The sequence below is a fragment of the Saccopteryx bilineata genome, chromosome 6 (genome assembly GCF_036850765.1).
Source record: "Saccopteryx bilineata isolate mSacBil1 chromosome 6, mSacBil1_pri_phased_curated, whole genome shotgun sequence".
In the NCBI taxonomy this organism is placed as follows: Eukaryota; Metazoa; Chordata; class Mammalia; order Chiroptera; family Emballonuridae; genus Saccopteryx; species Saccopteryx bilineata.
The window spans coordinates 100,786,424-100,806,929 of record NC_089495.1 but is presented as its reverse complement, the minus strand read 5'-3'; the positions used below and the strand labels follow the sequence as shown (position 1 = coordinate 100,806,929).

At 36.7% G+C, this 20,506-nt stretch overlaps 1 protein-coding gene across 2 annotated transcripts in view; it reads left to right on the top strand.

Moving 5' to 3' along the window:
- Positions 1 to 20,506, top strand: part of VWA8 (von Willebrand factor A domain containing 8) — a 381,245-nt gene that overhangs the window by 238,823 nt on the left and 121,916 nt on the right. For both annotated transcript variants that reach the window (XM_066237778.1, XM_066237777.1), the window contains exons 27-32: positions 748 to 856; positions 2,556 to 2,694; positions 13,004 to 13,203; positions 17,505 to 17,615; positions 18,865 to 18,929; positions 19,342 to 19,467. In XM_066237778.1, the coding sequence (XP_066093875.1) occupies positions 748 to 856; positions 2,556 to 2,694; positions 13,004 to 13,203; positions 17,505 to 17,615; positions 18,865 to 18,929; positions 19,342 to 19,467 (750 nt within the window). The remainder of the gene's footprint in view (positions 1 to 747; positions 857 to 2,555; positions 2,695 to 13,003; positions 13,204 to 17,504; positions 17,616 to 18,864; positions 18,930 to 19,341; positions 19,468 to 20,506) is intronic.

The window sequence follows — 20,506 nt, the reverse complement described above, 5'->3', positions numbered from 1 at the left end:
GACTCCTGCATGTGCCCTAACAGGGATCCACCCAGCAACCCCTGTCTAGGGCTGATGCTTGAATTAATTGAGCTATTTTTAACACCTGAAGCTGACATGCTTGGACCAACCAAGCTACACAGAATAATTCCATTAGAAATCAGGAGTGTAATGACCAAAGTAGTCCTAAGGAGCTTTCTGGGTGCTGGTGACTCTGTTTCTTTGGATACTGGTTTTGGGTACCGGTGTGTCCAGGACTAAGTGGCACATTTACATGAATGCTTCTGTATATAATATTTCAATTCAAAGTGAAAAATAATTAAGGTGCTAAAATAGACTATGAAACTTGCTGTGTACAACTTAAAAACGTGTGACTGATGGTATTCTATAGTATTTATTATTTTATTCCAAATTTAAAAGAATATACTGAAAATTTGATAGTTGCTCCATTTTCTTTGCCTAAATCCTTTCTATAGTGTAGCAAGAATTTAGATGTCAAATTGGTAAGTATTTTATCAATTCAAGGGAAAAATATGTGATCAATTATATATGTCATTAAGGTAAAAGCAGAATAGTACTTTACCTTCTGAATTTCAGAAATGTGCAGTCTTTTCTCCTTAAAGTAGACTCTTTTAATAAAATGGAAAAAAAGTTCTAAGTAAAGCATTCTTCAAATTTATTTGTGTGGTTGATAATAGATGGCTCATTATGTTTTTCTATGATTTGGAACCAAGAAAGAATATTTACTTTTCAAACCATCCTTGACAGGTTGCCTCTGCCAGAACAGATATTCATGGGCTACTGGACAATCGGCCAGTCAAGAAATGGAATGCAAAAACTGATGTGTCCAGCAGAAACTCATCATATAGACATAAAGGTTGATGTTATTTATTTATTTTTTTGTCATTAAAACATTGAGTGTTACAAATTTTTCTGTATCTTCATTGGAGAAAATTCATACAAGCTCAGAAATGATTTACTTGTTCTGATGATATTTTAGAGTAGATTTAGCTTCTTCTCTGACTCTCAAGCCAGTCTGGCCTCTGAAGGACTTAATGTAGGTTCTTGCTGTGGTAGGAGAATTCCTGAGAGGGAACCTGTATTTCCAGAGAACCGGGAGTCTTGTGTGTGATCCTAGGACAGTCGCCCATGATATTTGTCTTTGTGTAAAAAGGCCAAGGAAAGAAGTATCAATCACTAGTTGCAATAGAAACCACTTTATGTATTTTAAGCAAAAAGGGATTTACTATAGAGAATTATATGCTTATAAAATTGTTAGAAAGGACAAGAGGAACAAAAGTCTAGGGGCCACCACTGCACTTTTATTTTCAAGATCAGTATATCTACTTCTGCTACCACTCCTGCTGCTGAGAGCTACACAGGAAAACAAGATCAGCAAAATTGTTCTACAAAACATCAGGTGGTAAATATTTTAGGGTTTGTGACCATCCAGATTCTGTCACAGCTACTCAACTCTGCCGTGGTAGCACAGAGCAGCTTTAGACAATACATTAACATCCGAGTGTGTCTGTGTTTCAGTAATATATTATTTACAAAAGCAGGCAGTGAAGCAGAGTTGACCTGTGGGCCCTAGTTCATCCCTGCCTGCAGTAGAACAGAGAATCTGACTGCTTATTTGTCGGAGACGCCTTGTCCACTAGAGCTGCAGGAAGACAGCCACTACCTCATCTGCCTTCCAAATTGCATGCAAGTGCATCCAACTGGAAGAACCTAACACACATGCAGAACCCTCACTGCAAGGGAGTGTGAGGAATGTAGCCTCTAGTCTTCCTGCTCATGAGATACAGACTAGTCTGAAAGGGTGAGGGGAGCATGGATGCCACAATAGTCGCTATCTAACCCAAACGGTTTTTATTCATTAAGGACTGATTGTAAAGCGTACAAATCATTGAAATTTTAGTTACATCTCTATAATCCTTCCAGGATATCATATCTGAGTACTCAGCGCTAATATCAATAACGTTATTAAATTTGTTCCTCAGCTTATGTTTCTATTAAATAATATTTTACCGTGTGTAAAATACTCTACCTTTTACAATTAGCAGTAGTGCTTATCAGTAAGTTGTTTTTAATTTCAGTTGTCACTGTGTTTTATATTTTATTTCAAAGACTTAGGTTTAGCCATTGCATTCTGTATAATGATATAATAATAATAATAGTCATTCTTTACAATGGAACTATATCAGTCCCTGATTCATTTATTTACAAATTATTATTCTGGTTTGGACAGCCCTGAGTCTCAATATTTGGAGTTCAAAAGTTGCTCTTGGCTTAGGAAGAAATGAAATAATGAGAAATACTATGGATTTTATACCTTGTATAGTTTATGAGTAAAAAGAAAATAAAGTATGAAATTAAATAATGTAGCACATGTGAGAGCATTTATAAATGTGATTTTATGGTATTGTTGTAAATACCGTGCCAGTCAAAAAAATAAGAAGAGATAATCAAGATATTGATTATTTAAGTTTAAATTCTGTATTTTGGAAGAACTATAGCTAGTCTACATTTTGGTAAGTATCCAAATTTCTTAACTCGGGTAATATTTATTACAGGGCCCAGCACTTATAAATATACAGGAGTATCCAATAGAAAGACATGAAGGAAGATCTCAAACCTTTACTGAAGAATGTGCTTCCTGGAGGCTGCCCCTGGATGAAGTTAACATAATCTGTGACATTGCTACATCACATGGTATGTCAAAAGTTTATTCTTTTGATTTTTCCTTCTTACACTGACTTTTTTTTTTTTTTTTTTTTTATAATTTTATTTTTTTAATGGGGTGACATCAATAAATCAGGATACATATATTCAAAGATAACAAGTCCAGGTTATCTTGTCGTTCAATTATGTTGCATACCCACCACCCAAAGTCAGATTGTCCTCTGTCACCTTCTATCTTGTTTCCTTTGTGCCCCTCCCACCCCCTATCCCTCTCCCATTCCCCCCTCCCCCCCGTAACCACCACACTCTTATCAATGTCTCTTAGTTTCACTATTATGTCCCACCTACGTATGGAATAATACCGTTCCTGTTTTTTTCTGATTTACTTATTTCGCTTCGTATCATGTTATCAAGATCCCACCATTTTGCTGTAAATGTTCCGATGTCATCATTTCTTATGGCTGAGTAGTATTCCATAGTGTATATGTGCCACATCTTCTTTATCCAGTCATCTATTGATGGGCTTTTTGGTTGTTTCCATGTCCTGGCCACTGTGAACAATGCTGCAATAAACATGGGGCTGCATGTGTCTTTACGTATCAATGTTTCTGAGTTTTGGGGATATATACCCAGTAGAGGGATTGCTGGGTCATAAGGTAGTTCTATTTTCAGTTTTTTGAGGAACCACCATACTTTCTTCCATAATGGTTGTACTACTTTACATTCCCACCAACAGTGTATGAGGGTTCCTTTTTCTCCACAGCCTCTCCAACATTTGCTATTACCTGACTTGCTAATAACAGCTAATCGAACAGGTGTGAGGTGGTATCTCATTGCCGTTTTGATTTGCATTTCTCTAATAGCTAAAGAAGATGAGCATCTTTTCATATATCTGTTGGCCATTTGTATTTCTTCCTGGGAGAAGTGTCTATTCATATCCTCTTCCCATTTTTTTATTGGATTGTTTGTTTGTTTGTTGTTGAGTTTTATGAGTTCTTTGTATATTTTGGATATTAGGCCCTTATCTGAGCTGTTGTTTGAAAATATCATCTCCCATTTAGTTGGCTTTCTGTTTATTTTGTTATCAGTTTCCCTTGCTGAGCAAAAACTTCTTAGTCTGATGTAGTCCCATTCATTAATTTTTGCCTTCACTTCTCTTGCCATTGGAGTCAAATTCATAAAATGCTCTTTAAAACCCAGGTCCATGAGTTGAGTACCTATGTCTTCTTCTATGTACTTAATTGTTTCAGGTCTTATGTTTAGATCTTTGATCCATTTTGAGTTAATTTTTGTACAGGGGGAGAGACTGTAGTCCAGTTTCATTCTTTTGCATGTGGCTTTCCAGTTTTCCCAGCACCATTTATTGAAGAGGCTTTCTTTTCTCCATTGTGTGTTGTTGGCCCCTTTATCAAAAATTATTTGACTATATATATGTGGTTTTATTTCTGGACTTTCTATTCTGTTCCATTGGTCTGAGTGTCTATTTTTCTGCCAATACCATGCTGTTTTGATTGTCGTGGCCCTATAATAGAGTTTGAAGTCAGGTATTGTTATGCCCCCAGCTTCATTCTTTTTCTTTAGGATTGCTTTGGCTATTCGGGGTTTTTTATAGTTCCATATAAATCTGACGATTTTTTGCTCTATTTCTTTAAAAAATGTCATTGGAATTTTGATGGGAATTGCATTAAATTTGTATATTGCTTTGGGTAATATAGCCATCTTGATTATATTTATTCTTCCTAGCCAAGAACAAGGTATATTCTTCCATCTCATTATATCTTTTTCGATTTCCCTTAACAATGGTTTATAGTTTTCATTATATAAGTCCTTTACATTCTTTGTTATGTTTATTCCTAAGTATTTTATTTTTTTTGTTGCAATCGTGAAGGGGATTATTCTTTTGAGTTCCTTCTCAGTTGTTTCATTGTTGGCATATAGAAAGGCTATTGACTTCTGTATGTTAATTTTGTATCCTGCGACCTTACTGTATTGGCTTATTGTTTCTAGTAGTCTTTTTGTGGATTCTTTGGGGTTTTCGATGTATAGGATCATATCATCTGCAAAAAGTGATACCTTTACTTCTTCTTTTCCGATATGGATGCCTTTTATTTCTTTGTCTTGTCTGATTGCTCTGGCTAGAACCTCTAGTACCACATTAAATAAGAGTGGAGAGAGTGGACAACCCTGTCTTGTTCCTGATTTAAGGGGGAAAGCCTTCAGTTTAGTGCCATTTAATATGATGTTAGCTGATGGTTTATCATATATGGCCTTTATCATGTTGAGATATTTTCCTTCTATACCCATTTTGTTGAGAGTCTTAAACATAAAATTGTGTTGTATTTTATCGAAAGCCTTTTCTGCGTCTATTGATAAGATCATGTGGTTTTTGTTCTTTGTTTTGTTGATATGGTGTATTACATTAACCGTTTTACGTATGTTGAACCATCCTTGAGATTCTGGGATGAATCCTACTTGATCATGATGTATTATTTTTTTAATATGTTGTTGTATTCGATTTGCTAGTATTTTGTTTAGTATTTTAGCATCTGTATTCATTAGAGATATTGGTCTGTAGTTTTCTTTTTTTGTGCCATCCTTGCCTGGTTTTGGTATGAGGGTTATGTTGGCCTCATAAAATGTGTTTGGAAGTATTGCTTCTTCTTCAATTTTTTGGAAGACTTTGAGTAGAATAGGAACCAAGTCTTCTTTGAATGTTTGATAAAATTCGCTGGTATAGCCGTCAGGGCCTGGACTTTTATTTTTGGGGAGGTTTTTAATGGTTTTTTCTATTTCTTCTCTACTGATAGGTCTGTTTAGGCTTTCTGCTTCTTCTTGACTCAGTCTAGGAAGGTTGTATTTTTCTAGAAATTTATCCATTTCTTCTAGGTTGTTGAATTTAGTGGCATAAAGTTTTTCATAGTATTCTACTATAATTCTTTGTATATCTACGGTGTCCGTGGTGATTTCTCCTCTTTCATTTTGGATTTTGTTTATATGAGTTCTTTCTCTTTTTTCCTTGGTAAGTCTTGCCAAGGGTTTGTCAATTTTGTTGATCTTTTCAAAGAACCAGCTCCTTGTTCTATTAATTTTTTCTATAGTTTTTCTGTTCTCTAATTCATTTATTTCTGCTCTGATTTTTATTATCTCCTTTCTTCGGCTGGTTTTGGGTTGTCTTTGTTCTTCTTTTTCTAGTTCCTTAAGGTGGGAAGTTAAGTGGTTCACTTGGGCTCTCTCTTGTTTGTTCATATATGCCTGAAGCGATATGAACTTCCCTCTTATCACTGCTTTTGCTGCATCCCATAGATTCTGATATGTCGTATTGTCATTTTCATTAGTCTGTATATATCTTTTGATCTCTGCACTTATTTCTTCTTTGACCCATTCATTTTTTAAAAGTATGTTGTTTAGTTTCCACATTTTTGTGGGATTTTTTTCCTCTTTTTTGCAGTTGAATTCTAGTTTCAAGGCTTTATGATCAGAAAATATGCTTGGTACAACTTCAATTTTTCTGAATTTGCTGATATTGTTTTTGTGGCCCAACATATGGTCAATTCTTGAGAATGATCCATGTACACTGGAGAAAAATGTATACTCAGTCACTTTGGGATGAAATGTCCTGTAGATGTCTATCATATCCAGGTGCTCTAGTGTTTTGTTTAAGGCCACTATGTCTTTGTTGATTCTCTGTTTGGATGACCGATCTAGAGCCGTCAGCGGTGTATTGAGGTCTCCAAGTATGATTGTATTTTTGTCAGTTTTTGTTTTAAGATCAATAAGTAGCTGTCTTATATATTTTGGTGCTCCTTGGTTTGGTGCATATATATTAAGAATTGTTATGTCTTCTTGATTCAGTGTCCCCTTAGCCATTATGAAATGGCCATTTTTGTCTCTAAGTACTTTTCCTGTCTTGTAGTCAGCATTATCCGATATGAGTATTGCTACACCTGCTTTTTTTTGGATGTTATTTGCTTGGAGTATTGTTTTCCAGCCTTTCACTTTGAATTTGTTTTTATCCTTGTTACTTAGATGAGTTTCCTGTAGGCAGCATACAGTTGGATTTTCTTTTTTAATCCATTCTGCTACTCTGTGCCTTTTTATTGGTGAGTTTAATCCATTTACATTTAGTGTAATTATTGATACTTGTGAGTTCCCTATTGCCATTTTATATCTTGCTTTCTGTTAGTTTTGTGTCTTGTTTGATCCTTCTCTTTCGTTTTTCTATCTTTTGTTTTTATTTGGTTGTATTCCATACATCTTTCCTCTGTTGCTATCTTTTTTATCTCATGTGCTTCTGTGGTGGTTTTTTCAATGGTGGTTACCTTTGAGTAATGAAAAGGGTCCCTACCCTGTTCATTGTAGCGAACTATTTTGTGAGTACTTTTGCACTCCATCGTCCTTTGCTACTGTTAATCTCCGTCTTCTCCCCCTCTTTCTTTTTGTTGTTGTCACAGTTTAAATTTGGTTTTATTGTGTTCTTCTTGGAGCTTTTACTTGTGGCTCTGTTTTTTTTTGTTCTTTGTATCTGATTGGAGAACCCCCTTTAGTAATTCCTGGAGTGGGGGTTTTCTGATGATAAATTCCCTCATCTTTTCTGTATCTGTGAATGTTTTTATTTCTCCTTCGTATTTGAAGGATAGCTTTGATGGGTATAGTATTCGTGGCTGAAAGTTCCTCTCTTTCAGGACTTTAAATATTGGGGTCCACTCTCTTCTAGCTTGTAGAGTTTCTGCTGAGAAATCTGATGATAATCTAATGGGCCTTCCTTTATATGTTGTATTCTTCTTTTCCCTGGCTGCCTTGAGAATTTTTTCTTTGCTGTTGGTTTGTGTCAATTTCATTATGATATGCCTTGGAGTAGGTTTGTTGGGGTTAAGAAAACTTGGAGTTCTGTTTGCTTCTTGAACTTGAGGCTTTAGTTCTTTCCACAGGCTTGGGAAGTTCTCATCAATTATTTGTTTAAGTATGTTCTCCATTCCATTTTCTCTCTCTTCTCCCTCTGATATACCTATTATTCTTATGTTATTCTTTTTGATGGAGTCAGATAATTCTTGTAGGGCTATCTTATTTTTTTTAATTTTTGAGTCTCTTTCTTCTTCTCTCTGTTGTGCCTCAAGTTGCTTGTCTTCTATTTCACTAATCCTCTCTTCTATCTGACCTGTTCTATTAGCTAAGCTTGTTACTTCGTTTTTCAGCTCGTGAATTGAGTTTTTCATCTCTGTTTGATTTGTTTTTATAGTTTCAATTTCCTTGGACATATATTCTTTGTGTTCATGGAGTTGTTTTCTGAGCTCCCTATATTGCCTTTCTGTGTTTTCTTGTATATCTCGGAGGATTTTTAGGATTTCTATCTTGAATTCTCTGTCATTTAGCTCCAAGGTTTCCAATATATTAAATTTTTTCTCCATAGATTTTTCCTCATCTAGCTGTGTTACCTCTCTTTCTTTTGTATCCATGATATTCGATTTTCTCTTCCTTAATGGCATCTGAGGGTGGTTTTGTTGATAGTATTAATGAGATTTAATAAAGAATAAAAAGTTAAAAAAAATAAAAAAATAACAAATCGAAAAGAGTTGTTTTTTTTTAAAAAAATTAATAATGAAATAAAGAAAAATAAAATAAAATAAAAATTTTTTAAAAAAGGAAATTATTCCCCCCCTCTTTTTTTCCTCTCCTCTCCTCTCCCCTCTTTCTTGAGAAAATCTTGTGGTGGACTGTGAGTTATAACAAACAATGCCTGTGATGGAGGGCCTGAATTGGGGAAAAGTAATAAAGGGGCAAAAAAGAGAGAAAGAAAAAAAAAAAAAAAAAAAAAAAGAGCGTATGGACCCACAAAAAGCAAATAAGGAAAAACTTTGGGTCAAGAATAAAATGATTTGCTTTTAGGTTTTGGTTTTCTAAGAGTTATGATGAGAGGAATAAGAGGAAAATGGAAAAATGGGGGGACAATTTAAAAACTTACTATTGTATTTAGTGGAACAAGAACTAGATAATATGGAGAGCCAGGGATGGGAGCACTGCTAGTGAGTTAAAAAGGTGAAGTAAAAACCCCCCAAAATGCCACAAACATAGGTTTGAGTCCCAGATAAGATAATTTGTTTGTTATTGAGGTTTGAATGAGAGGAGATGTAAAGGAGAAAGGAAGAAACTAATATAGAGGGAGAAAAGAAAGAGAGAGAGAGAAAAAAAGAGGGAACCACTAAAAGAAGAAAAAAGAAAGGAGAGAGAGAGAGAGTTAAGGGTTTTGGAGTGCAACCCTCATAGAGAGAAAGGAAGAGAAGAGAAATGATAATGGGAGATGTAACACTTATGGGTAGTGTAGTTCAGGGAGAGGAGAGAGTAAGACCGGTAGAGAGTTAATCGGCCAAATTGGAGGAGGAAAAAAAAGTCTCAAGAATGAAGATAATAGAAACAAACGAACAAATATAATAAAATGGGATAGGTTATAAAGTCTGCAGATTATTCTTGATTTTGAGAGGTTATCTTCTTGCTTTTTCTTTTCTCTCCCTCTTCCTGGTCGGTGACTCTGTACCCCGGGTTCTGCCCCTTTGGCACGCTCAGGTAGAGGTTTGCAGTTGATAAGTCTCTATGGCAATGTCATGTATTGTGCTTTATTCTCGTTGGGAGTCGAGGCTCATTAGCATTTATAGGCTCCGACAGTGAGAGAGTCCGTGTTCCTGGAGCCTTTCTCCTAGTCTTTCCTTCCTCAATTAGTAGCCTGATAGTCCAGGTATGGGGTTGCTGCTGCCTCTGCCTGGATAGTAAGAGGCTCAAATTGCTGGCAACTCCCCACTCTATTTCCACTCAGCACAGGGCTCTGGGTAAGGCTCAGTCAGTCAGAGCTGCTAGCATAATCAGGCGGGCTTTCCGCCCACTCGAAGACCTCTGGCTCTGCCACTCTATCCGGTAACACAAGCGGGCGCCCACTTCCGGGGCGCTTGGAGGAAACTCTCACTCACTGTCTGCAACCAGGATATCCGGCCAGCAGTCTCACGCTCTGAGTGAAACCCCCAACCGCAGGGAAAAGTTGCAGCGTTGGAATTGAGTCTCGCTCCGTCCCCGTGTGCGGCTTTTGCAAGGCGCTGGGGCGGCCCGAGATTCCGCTTTGGCCCACACAAAGGCCCCTTACTCTGCCCCTCTGTGCGATAACACGGGCGCGCACTGCCGAGGCACTCGGAGGAATCGCTCACTCCTTATCTGCGCGCGCAAACCAGGATATGAGGCCGGCCGCGTTTCGCTCTGAGTGAAACAGCCTCCAGCACGGAAAATCTCCACCGTTGGGATTAGTTCTCACTCCCTCCCGTGCGTGGCTTTCCCAGGGCGCTGGGGCTGCCCAGAGACTCTGCCCTCAGCCCACAGAAAGGCCTCTGACCCTGCCTCTCCGTGGGGCAACACGGGTACCCACTTCCACGGCTTAGGAAGAATTCTCTCTTCCACTAACTGCGCACCGACCAGGAGACCGGGTAAAATGGCCGCTCCGCTTGTCTTTCTTTGTTTGGGTTTGGCGCGAGTGTTAGCTTGTATTGCCCGGGTTGCCATAGGATCAGATTTTCCTCGGCTTGGATCTCTGAGCCACAGCCTGGTTTGGCCGTTTTTGCTGCGGCGGCCTGGATCTATTCACCCCCTTTGCCCGCCTCAGTTTCTATATTCACAGTTACCAGAAAAAGCCGCCCTGTTTAGGTTAGTGAGGAAGGCGGAGCATTGCTTACTCCCTATTTCCTTCGGGGTTTGGTTATATATTTAGCCAATTTTTCACTCAATCATACCTTTGGGTGTATTGCGAAGAATCTGGAAGCTCCAAGTATAGGTTTTTCTGTTTCTGGTTGAAGATCTTGTTGAGTTTTGGGGGAGATTTATCGGTATCGCTTCCTACTCCGCCATTACTCTGACGTCATCTCTGACTTTTTTAAAAGACGGATTAAGATCATCTCCAGACATCAAGAAGTCCATAGACTCAGTAACTGTCATTCTTGGACTGGCTAGCAATTATGTATAATATAGAACTAATTTCCTATAACAACCTAACAAAATACTATTGTGGAATCCATATAAGCACTGCTAAGTTTGTATGCATATATCTGTTTCTCATTACAATTGTAATGCGAAGTTGAATACACCCAGGCGTGTGCTAAAAATAGAAAGGAGAAAGAAAAAGGAGAAGAAACATTGGGGTTTTTTGGCGGAGAGTCTTGTTTGGTGATTGCAGGAATCATGAAAGTAGAGCTGGAATGATTTGTAGTCATTAAACTTCTCATTGTAAAGAATGACAAATAAAGGATGTGAACTTTTGGCATCTACATTTCTGGACAGTCGCCATTACCTACTGATTCATAGTGTGCCCTGGTACCTCCTGGCAGAAGTTTCTCAATTAGTGGCAGTTACTAAAGTAATATAAACAGAAGCAAAGGCAGGGGGAAGGGAGAGTCTCTCACTTGACAAAGATGGGGATAATGCAGGCAAAAATTCAGAAGCTAGTTTTGTTCATATAAATTCTGTAGATATTATTTATTCCTAAAATCACCTATATTGAATTAAAATGGGCTTTAAAAATGTACAGGGGTTTTTTGGTTACATATTGGTAAAATATCTTATTAAGAATGTTTTACATCCACAAGTAGAGAGTAAGTATGGATTTTATGGACATAGTTTGAATTTTGGCCCCTGTCCCGTATTTAGGGATTGTAATAAGTATGCGTGATGCTCTGCCCATGCCTGTGACGGCCTCACTAATCAGGTGCAGCGCTTTTCTCATTAAACCTCGTCACAGTGTCTCAGTTCTCAGCTCAACATTCCATGCAGCTGCAGCCACTTAGTCAGCATTTTCTTGGGTTAGAATCAGATATATCTCTATATACGTTTGATCCAAAGACCAAACCACTTAATACTTAAAATATCAGAGAACAGTTAATAAGTTTAAGGACATTTGTCTTAATACTGGTGCCCTGTGTACAAAAATACTCAATGAATTTTGAATTGAATGTATTTGTGTTGATAGTGGAAGCATTAAAAAGATTTTTAAATTATAAATTTTGTGATTCTGTCTGAAATCTGTAACTGTAACACACGCAGTCTCCTAAATAATGTCTTCTTCTGCAGCTTCAGTAGACTTGTGTTTCTTATCAATGTAAACTATTTATTTAAACTTCCTATATCTTTACATACAATATTTGGTTGTTATAGACATGGCACACACATGCCTACAGACACATACAAACAACATATGTATACATGTGTTCCAAATTTTCCAGGATAGTCCCAAGTATAGATGTTATATCTTGTTATCATATCTCATATCTTGATTTTGGGTTCAGAAAATATGACCACTGTCAATAGGTACTGGGATGAGGAGCAATGCTGGTAGCATTTATTGTACAAAAGCAGCTTAATCCCTTGCCATTGGTAGAGATTATGGGAAATACAGTCTATTGTGTGACTAATCAAAGGGAGGCCCTCAAACCAACAGCATTGGTGTCTCCTGGGAGCTTGTCAGAAGGGCTGAATCTAAAACCCCATCCTAGACCTACCAAATCAGAACATACATTTTCACTAGACCCCAAATGATTCATATGCACTTGCAAATTGAAGACGCATAGGTAGAAAATTCAGAAAATAGATCTAATCAAGTACTCATATTGAAAATACAGTGATTTTATTTTTTTATTGAGTTATAATTGACATATAACATTATGTCACTTTCAGGTATACAACATAATGATTTGACATTTGTATTGTGAAATGATCACCATAATAAATCTAGTTAACATTCATCACCATACATAGTTGCAAATCATTTTTTTGTGTATATGATAAGAAGGAACAGATTTTATAATAAGAAATATTCAAAAGGTAAACAAAAGTTTGGGAAATTAGATTCATAAATCTAAGAATAAAAAATGGAATTACTTATTTATAGCAAGAAAAGCTTAAGGATCTGGTAACTCTAGGAAATGCAAGATTAGCAGGTAGATGTTGACCAGCTTCGGTCCATCTAAGTGAACTATAATACAAGAGAAAACAGATCTTTATTAAAGCACAAAGCTTTCATACAAGGAAGAATTTCCTGCCTTGAGAAGTGTTAAATATTGAATTGTATTATTGTGAGATATTACAGACTTATTTTAGGAACACATACTTCCACAAATAGATAGTTGTGGCCCCATCGACATTTAGAGCAGGAACAAAATTGCTTCTTGTGGTATTTTTCAGCCTAATCAATCCATCTACAAAATCCTGTGTTGAGTTCCAACTATGCTTAGTGTCATGATTTAGTGTTCACTGGACCTGTTGAACAGCCAGAAAATCTGTTGCAGATTGCAAAAGTAATTCCTCTTTGTCATTTCAGAAAATGAGGAAAATATGCTCTATGTAGTTACGTGCAATCCTGTTTCCTTATACTTTATGAATATGGCTGGAAAAAATGGCTACTTTGTGGACTTTTTTGACATCTTTCCAAGAACCGCCAGTGGAATTTGGCACCCATTTGTGACAGTGGCACCCCTGGGAAATCCCCTCAAGGGTCAAGTGATTCTCCATGAGCAGCAGGTAATGCACCCCAAGTCACTCACGTGGTATTCACAGGCCAAAGGGAACTTACGTGTGCAGGAAAAAGCAGGAATGATTTGTAACCCATAACTGAAAATATATGCTGTTTTAAAGAATGAGGAAAGGGGCTGTAGGGAGGGTCTGAAGTTCTATTTTATCAGTACTGCAAATACCTTCCTCTCCGTGGAGACTTGAGCATGACCTATAAGTCTGGGACCATGTAAGCCAGGGGTTCTCAACCTCAACACTATTGACAGTCGAGACCAGATAAGTCATTGTTGTGAAGCTTGCATTCCCTTTGAGGAGATAAACAACAAACAAGTAAACCAATAAATAAATATGCCCATTGCAGGCTGGGTATGTTTCAATTAGTAAGAAGTCTAAGGGTCTAAGTTAATCTGTACTATACCAATAGAAAAGAGTGTAATGTTTCTGTATACCTACTACCTATCTAATAACCACCGAAGCATTTTATTCATTCAACAAATATACATCATGTACCTCCTGCAGTGAACAAAACAACAAAAATCCTTGTCTTCAAAAGCTTACATTCTGTGCAGAAAGTTAGACAATAAGCAACATAAATATCTTAAGGTAGAAGATCAGAAGCAAGAGAGAGTAAAACAGAAGGCTGAGAGAAAGATTGCCATTTAAAATGGTGGGACTGCCTAATTGAAAAGGCCAAATTTAAGCCAAGACTCAGTGGAGGAGAATGGAGAACAGATTCTCTGGGAGTTTAAAGTCCCAAAGGCTAGAACCTGCCTCATTTTTTAAAAGTTGGTAGGAGCCTGACCTTTGGTGGCACAGTGGATAAAGTGTCAACCTGGAACACTTCAAGTTTTAGGGCCTGAGCAACTGAAAGGATAGAGTTGCCATCAACTGAGATGAGGAAGAATCAATTTTGGAAGGAATATTAGATGTTTGATTAAATTTTAGATGTCTAGGCCCTGGTTCTCACCATATATTTTATTTTCACAAAAGCTTCAGGCCCTGACCAGTTAGCTCAGTTGGTTTAGAGCATTGTCCCAGAACAACAAGGTTGCAGGTTTGATCTTGGTCAGGGTACACAGGAAGCAACCAAAAAATGCATAACTGTGTAGAACAACAAATGCTACTCTTCCCCTTTCCCTCTCTCTCCCTTCCTCTCTCTTTCTAAAAGTCAATAAAAATTAAGCCCTGGCCAGATAGCTCAGTTGGTTGGAGCATCCTCCTGGAGCATGGAGGTTGCCAGTTCGATTCCCCAGTCAGGGCACACACAGGAAGGAGCAGCTCAATGTTCCTGTCTCTCTCTCCATGCCTCTCACAAAAAAAAAATAATAATAAAAATTCAATTACTTGGCAAATTTTTGGTTAATACTCTGTTCATTTAAAGCAACTTTCATCAAGGAAAACATATTTTGCATTGTAAAGATGTGCTTGGCTTCGTAGACAGCACTTGGCCTCCTACTGTTCTAGATGTTACCTGAGTTATCCTTCTGACTACAGTTCAGCAGTTTTCTAGAAATCTACCTTAGTACCTGGAGCAGGAACTGTTCACCTTATTTGGAAACTTCCATCCTACCTGTCATCTGAACTTCCTCCTTTTTTTCCAGAGAGACTATCTTAGCTGTCTTTTTATATTATGGCCCTGTTAGGATGTAAGACATCTTGAATTCCAAATAAACAGCGTGCAGCTGTAAAACTTAAAAAATGATAAATAATTCTAATAGAAGAGAAAATGAGTGCGCTGCCTTCAGCTCCTTCTCCATTCTGTTCCAACTGAAAACAGAGCCTCAATATTGTAGAAAAGTACTTCCATTAATTCATCTATCCCTTGTCTTTTAAAAATAAATCTTTGCTCTGGGTGCATTTCCCTGGTTAGCTTAAGAAGTTGTTCAAAAGTCCTTGCTAAAATAAAATCTTAAGTGAGGAAAGGGAAACTTCTCTGTGCCTAAAAATAAAGCAAGCACCCACCCCCACCCTGCACTCACACCCCATGAGATTACTTGGTACATCTGTACAAAGTTTAGAATTTCAGACTTTGGGACATTGAGGTCATCCAGAGGTTACCTTTCTCCCAGTCAAATACAAACGTAATAAAATTGCTCATTTGCTTCTCCACCCTGCCCCCCTTAAAGGAGTGCCAAAGTTACATGTACTTGTGTGTGACGAAAATTCTATTTTTAAACTCAGACAGAATATGTCATTAGTCATTTACAGAAGGAAACCATTAACTTCTGAAAGGATGGAGCAACAGAACTTCTTCATGTTGCCAATTTCTTCTAAAACTAATTCTAAATACAGCAGTGGCTTGAAATGTGTTTTCTGTCACTTAGAAAGACAGAGTTTTTCACTTTACTTAGACCAGGGTATGAGTATGAAGTATTAGACCCTAAAAAGGAAGAAAAATGCAAAACTATACTGACTTATTTTCTGCTTAATCATATCTGTTTAATCATCTGCTTAATCATATTTTGAGATCAAACATTATTTTTAGGACTTTCTTTTGCTTAGAAAAGTTAATATTATCCCTGACTGTTTCAGTGCTAAGAATTCTTGTTAATGTTGTACATGTTTATCATACACAAAAGAGTTTCTTCTTTAAAAAACACTTACTCAAAAAAGATTTAATCTAGAATGAAAACTGTACATTTTTAACTTACTAATGTTTTTAAGGAAAACTTTTAGACATCACTATCATTTTCAGACTTTCAAATGCCATAAATAATACTTCTTATATGAAATGTTGTTTTTAAAAAGACTATTCTTAACACACATTCCTAATGGAGAATTGCATTTTATATAGAATAATGGATTTTAAGGGTGATGTTTGAGGAAACATGTAAGCTTTGTCAACATGCTTGGTAAAATTTTTACTAGAGACAAGATTGAATCTATAAAATGAGGAAACTATGTGATGTGACTCCTACTTGAGTTCTTGAGCACGCCAAAAAATTAGCTCGATTTGCAGATGAATCATTAATCCCTTCAGATTTATTTTCACTTCTCTCTGCCTGAATTTATGTAATAGAGGACAAGGGCCATAGTGTATTCTCCTTTGTGCTTTAAATATTAGCTGCTCAATAGATATTATGAGAGAAATGAACAAGCATTCATATTGTTTCCTAATTTTTCAAAGTATATTAATTATTTGAGTGCTTTGTGACTTAATTTCCTCCAAAGAAGTTCTTAAAATGAAAATTTATAGTTTAGGAAAATAAAACAATTTCAAATTTAAAACCAAACCAAAAAATTAGAAAGAGAAAGAAAGAAAGAAAGAAAGAAAGAAAGAAAGAAAGAAAGAAAGAAAGAAAGAAAGAAAGAAGGGAGGGAGGGAGGGAGGGAGGGAGGGAGGGAGGGAGGGAGGGAGGGAGGGAGGGAGGGAGGGAGGGAGGGAGGGAGGGAGGGAAGGAAGAAAAAGAATGGCATAACAGTGAGATCTGACAATTTGCTAATGCCTTTTTGCGAACCTGTAAAAAGTCTTCAAATTTTAACTAGAAAAGCCAGCTTTCTTTTTATCCCTTTAAAATATCTCACCTTTTCTGACTTTCTCAATTTTAAGTTCTCATTTCATGTGTTTCTGTTTATTTAATGTTTAAAGTTTATATAAAAATTTCTCTTCTTGAAAAACATCTTCTAATTACTGAGAGATTAGGACTTCATTTTCATAACTGTGATAATAAATGCTGTCCTCTTGTTTGTACCTTATTACAACACCAACTATGAGAGTTTTTTAAGCTTAATGAATTTCAAGATGAAGAAACACTCATTACTACCTCGGTTCTTGGAGTCCTTGATATTTTCTTGCTAACCCATCTTTATATATCCTCTACATACTTTCTGAATTGAACTGGATTTATGAAAAGAATTTATTTTTAACTATTAAATTTCATTTTAATTTAATTGTGTACCTTGTAAAAGAGTTTTCAACAAATAATTCTTTACATGTCATTTTGATAAAAGTAAATGGACTTTAAAAAATTTAATTCTTTTAAATTATTAATTCTTTTAATTTTATCATTACTGTGTAATGAAACAGAATCATGGTTAAACTAGCCTACATTAAGAAGGGGATGGTTTTAAAATAAAATCTTCAAAGAAAATACCTTCTACACCATATAATTAGAAACATCTTCATAAAACTACCTAACACTTTAAATTCTGTGGTAAGAAAACCATTTGGTGTTCTCATCTTAAATGTTTCAGTACTGCGTCTCCGTTCGGTTTATCACTGTAACTTTTACTACCAAGGTTGCCAAGAACCTTCTGCTTCTACAAAGAGGAACCAGTCTTGAACTTTTCACTATTCTCTTTACTTGCAGAGTAATGTCATCTTATTGTTGGACACCACTAGCCGAGCCCTTCGTCATCTCATTCTCCCTTCAGAAGAAGCTACACCTAAGAAACCTTCCTGGTGGAACAAGGAAGAAACTGTAAGGAGGAATGCCCAGCTTGTCCAGCACATTGTCACAGTTTTTCTATAGCTTTTAAACTATGACGATGAATGCCTGCCCATTCTTCTCAGTACTCTTGTGTTTATTGTAATGCACAAGAGAATTATCTTATTATGCACTTGTAAATTTTAACACAATACAAGTAGACAGAGATACACATTTCATTAAATACCAGTAGCTCCTTTTTGTATCCATCATACTTAAGTGAAAACTTATCAGGATTGAATACATAATAATCAAACATTATGAGCTCTTTGAGTGTATTTGTAACTAATTCTTTTTTTTCTTTTTTACAGAGACAGAGAGTCAGAGAGAGGGATAGATAGGGACAGACAGACAGGAATGGAGATAGATGAGAAGCATCAATCATCAGTTTTTCGTTGCGACACCTTAGTTGTTCATTGATTGCTTTCTCATATGTGCCTTGACTGCGGGCCTTCAGCAGACCGAGAAACCCCTTGCTCAATCAAGCCAGCGACCTTGGGTCCAAGCTGGTGAGCTTTGCTCAAACCAGATGAGCCCGCGCTCAAGCTGGCAACCTCGGGGTCTTGAACCTGGGTCCTCCACATCCCAGTCTGATGCTCTATCCACTGTGCCACCACCTGGTCAGGCACTAATTCTTAATCATACAGTCACTTTTACCTGTTTTCCAGATGTGACTTATGTTTTGGATTTATATGATAAACCCACGAGCACAACACCTGATTGCACTTACTAGATAAACGTTTTTAGTTATTAATTAAATTAAACTAGTAAGTAAACATGTTAGGCCAACCCAAGAGAATTTATTTTGTCATTCAGAAAAAAGTAATGGATATATAATAAGGCCTCCCCTCTGCTCTGCAGGATAGCATACTTAGGTCTTCAAAGACCTTGAAAAAAGAGATTTAAAAAATGTCATAAATGCATCCAAATCTAAGAAGCAAAGTGTTTCCAATTTATTAGTGTTATGGCATAAATTCCACAGTTAATCATCAGATACCATGTTTATTTCTAACCAGTATTGGGTGTTATTTTTAACAATTCTAAAGATGTTTTAGCACATAGTTCACAGTAAATTTTGAAATATATTTAGTCCATGTTACCATAAAAGTCTTGGCATAGTTCAAGAGGCAGCTTCTCTGAGAATTACTTTTTACATGTTGAAGAATTTTATTTAAGGCAAAGCAGCTAAAGAGACGTGACTGCGTCTGACATAATTAATGTGCATATTTTGTTTTGTCTTTAGGAAACTTATAAAATGTGTAAAGAATTTTCGCACAAAAACTGGCTAGTATTCTACAAAGAAAAAGGGTGAGTTCTCATTCATAGAAGATTTAAATTTTGTTTTTTATTTTGCCCATTCTGTTTCCTCTTTTAAATATACTTATTTCTCATAAAACTGATGTAATCAAATTATAAATATTTTATTATAAAAGAAACTCATCTCACATTGTGAACACTGAAAAATATATAGATGTAAGAAGAGACAGTGGTCATAGTTCCATAATTCAGCTATCACTTTTTATTATTTCTTCTTTTGCATACCCTTGCACGGCTTATAATTTTGTGTATCTGTTAGCTTAATTAACATTTTTCTACATTATTCTTAGTCTTAAAAATATTCTTTTTAGGGTTGCATAATCTAGCATAAAATAATTGTGCTGTGGTTACTTAACCATTATCCTCACCATTTCATTTCAGATAGTTTTTTCCTTTTTTTCAGGAACAACTTGACGGTGCTGGATGTGCTAGAAGGAAGAACTCATACCATCTCTCTTCCCATCGACCTCAAGACAGTGTTTCTCGTAGCAGAGGACAAATGGCTTCTGGTGGAGAGCAAGACCAGTCAGTGGGTGGCCCTCTGTACTGTCATGTGGCGCATGGCGCATGGCGTGTGCCGTGGCTCCACCTTACTCATCACTGCTCCCGCGTCCTTACTGCTCTGTCTTTCTCTGTCTGTCTTTTAACAGTTTCTGAGTTTGACAGCATCTCTATAGGTGAAAGTTAAAAGAAGTAGGGAGAGAAAATTAAATTAAATGTCACTTCACAGAATAATTACTAAAGTGTTTCAGAGAATCACATTGAAATGAACAGTAAAAACATAACTTTTATGTATGATCCATATTTCTTTGGGCTTTTTCCTATTAGCACATTGAGAACTCACTGTGTTCTTGCCAAACCAGAGATACTCCAAATAGATTTTCAGGTTATCCTGTCTTCAAAGGGCCAGCCTCCATCATAGAGCTGACGTCACAGAATTACCTCCTAGAAGTTTTTTCTTTATTTTATCTTGTGTGCTCTTATTTGGTCACGTTTCTGTTGCTTTCTCCATTGGACTATACACTTCTTGATGAAAGGAACATTATATGCTCTTGGCAAAAATAGAGTGCACAGTATTTTTTAAGTCCCTCTCTGTCATGCATTTCATCCACTAGCTGAATGCAGACTTTCTCTGCAACTCTGCTGACAATCTGACAAGCAGAGGTACCCTGCTGCAAAAGACTTCTGGCGATTTCTACATTGCCATCTCAGAAATATTAAAAATAAATATATTAAGAAGATTATAAGTGGTGAGGGCTTCTACCCCTTAGCTTGTCACAAATCAGAGGTCAGGCTCCTACTTCCTGGCTGATCAAACAGCCACATCAACAGCAGGCTTCATGATAACCAGAGAGTGTCTCATTATAGTTGTTTTCTTTCTCTTTTTGTAAACCCTTCCTCTTCTGTGAAGTGTTGGAGTTTTAGTTCACATTTATTACTGCATTGTGATTATACACTGCTCTTTATATACAGTGCTTTGTGCGTGGAGAGGGACTTGATTTTTCTAGTCTTACTGGACAATTACTTTTAAAGAAAGAAAAAATTTTCATTTATGGTGTTTCTGTTCT